General features: G+C 37.5%; 1 protein-coding gene across 1 annotated transcript in view; it reads right to left on the bottom strand.

Annotated features, from left to right (window-relative positions):
* Nucleotides 1–2,236, bottom strand: part of LOC106867817 (uncharacterized) — a 110,713-nt gene extending 108,477 nt beyond the window's left edge. Inside the window, exon 1 of the mRNA XM_014912840.3 lies at nt 2,046–2,236. Within this exon, the coding sequence (XP_014768326.1) occupies nt 2,046–2,072 (27 nt within the window). The 5' untranslated portion in view covers nt 2,073–2,236. The remainder of the gene's footprint in view (nt 1–2,045) is intronic.
* Nucleotides 2,237–2,443: the final 207 nt, after the last annotated feature.

The following is a 2,443-nucleotide window of genomic DNA, read 5'->3' as shown; positions in this document are numbered from 1 at the left end:
CATCCAACCACAGAAACCAAGCCAAAACAGACTGGAACCTGGTGCAGTTCTCTGGCTTACCAGTTCCAGTCAAACCATTTAACCCATGACAGCAAGGAAAACAGATGTTAATGATGATATATATATATATATATATATATATTGTATATATCTATCTATCTATCTATATATATATATATATATAGATAGATAGATAGATAGATAGATAGATAGATAGATAGATTGACAAAGGAAGTTGAATTTAACTGTAGGCATTAAGAGCTACTGATGAAAATTAAGGTGGTCTCCACCAAAATTCAAAATCGCAATATGGCTGTAGACACTAGGGACTCACCTCCCTTTCTCAGTCATTAAGTTTAGTGCTTTAGTGGCTTTGGAGTTAATTTAGCTCTTATTCTAGCATAAGCAGTGCTAGTAAGCACCCTCTATTACTTTTGTGACTGCTATTAATTTTGCCTTTAGGTTCTAATTGCTAATAAGCCACCCTTTTAATTTGTTATATATATAAAAATATATATATATATATATATATATATATATATGCCCCTGGGCTGGCTCTTGTGCGGGTGACACATGAGGTTTTTCGAGCAAGATCGTTGCCAGTGCCCCTGCCCTGGACTGGCTCTTGTGCTGGTGACACATGAAATTTCTTCGAGCGAGATCGTTGCCGGTGCCCCTGAACTGGCTCTTGTGTGGGGTTGTTGTGGGATTTTCGAGCGGGATCATTGCTGGTGCTCCTGGGCTGGCTCTTGTGCGGGTGACACATGAGGTTTCTCGAGCGAGATGAGCGTGGCCGTTGCCAGTACCGCCTGACTGGCCTTCGTGCGGGTGACACGTAAAAGCACCCACTACACTCTCTGAGTGGTTGGCGTTAGGAAGGGCATCCAGCTGTAGAAACTCTGCCAAATTGGATTGGAGCCTGGTGTTGCCATCTGGTTTCACTAGTCCTCAGTCAAATCGTCCAACCCATGCTAGCATGGAAGGCAGACGTTGGACGACGACGACGATACGTACAGACATATATATATATATATATATATATATATATATATATATATATATATACCGCCTGACTGGCCTTTGTAGGGTTTTCGAGCGAGATCGTTGCCAGTGCCCCTGGACTGGCTCTTGTGCGGGTGGCACATAAAAGACACCATTTCGAGCGAGGCCGTTTTCGTGCGGGTGACACGTAAAAGCACCCACTACACTCTCTGAGTGGTTGGCGTTAGGAAGGGCATCCAGCTGTAGAAACTCTGCCAAATTGGATTGGAGCCTGGTGTTGCCATCCGGTTTCACCAGTCCTCAGTCAAATCGTCCAACCCATGCTAGCATGGAAAGCGGACGTTAAATGACGATGATGATGATGATGATATATATATATATATATACATACATACATACCTACACAAACATATTCATGTATATGTGTGTGTGTGTCTATACATATATAAATACATATATATAGGTGAGTGTGTATATATCATACATATGTATGTGTGTGTGAGTATATACATACATACAACACACACAAATATATATGTACATATACATTATAGTTCAGGCATAATGTGTGTAGCTAAAACATCTTAAAAAGACAGGTCAGTTTCTCTCCAAATTTTTGTAAATTCTTAAATATATCTTCGGAGTATATATATACTACCAAACACTTTCCGTTGAATACTCTCTTTTAAACTGTTTTAAACATATTCTTCTTATTATCATCAAAGAATGTATATATGTATTCTAATACTTAAACTGTTTTTAACATTTTCTTATGATTATCAAAGAATGTATATATGCATTTTTATACTTTTGTGACAACCAAGCTTATACAAAGATTTACATTGTACTTTTGACAATCTTTTTCTAAAAAAGTGAAACCGGTCAAGTGAATAAACATCTTTAAAATTGCATTTTCAAACCTTCTTTCATATATATATATACATATATATATATATATAGAGAGAGAGAGAGAGAGAGAGAGAAAGAGAGAAAGATGTCTGAATATGATAACATGCAGATAGGAAAAAAACTGACTGACTCACGTATTGCCGGCTCGATCCTCCATACATGATGTTGTCAGGAGTACAGAAAATAGCAACTGTTATTATTATTACTGTTACTCTATCTCACAGGTTGAATAACCTCAGTTCTGCTCTTCAATTTAATTTGGTACTCACAAAGAGACTCACTAAGAAATAATTTCGCTGCTTCTTTTTGTGTCTATGGTACATGTGAGACGTGCAGCTAGTTGTATGTGTTAAGCTAATTACGCATGACATCATTTGCTCTGCTGTTGTCTAAGCTTCTTAGCAGAGATTTATCAAATTATCGAAAACCTCAAACATGAACATTCATACTTAGACTCCCCAACTGTAGGAAGAGAGAGATCATTTTATGTCATAGGACTAATTAATCAATACATATTTTGTTAATAATGCTG

The sequence above is a fragment of the Octopus bimaculoides genome, chromosome 23 (genome assembly GCF_046866305.1).
Source record: "Octopus bimaculoides isolate indiv1 chromosome 23, ASM4686630v1, whole genome shotgun sequence".
Taxonomy (NCBI): domain Eukaryota; kingdom Metazoa; phylum Mollusca; class Cephalopoda; order Octopoda; family Octopodidae; genus Octopus; species Octopus bimaculoides.
Note: the sequence above shows the minus strand (reverse complement) of the source record. Positions and strands in the feature narration are given on the sequence as shown.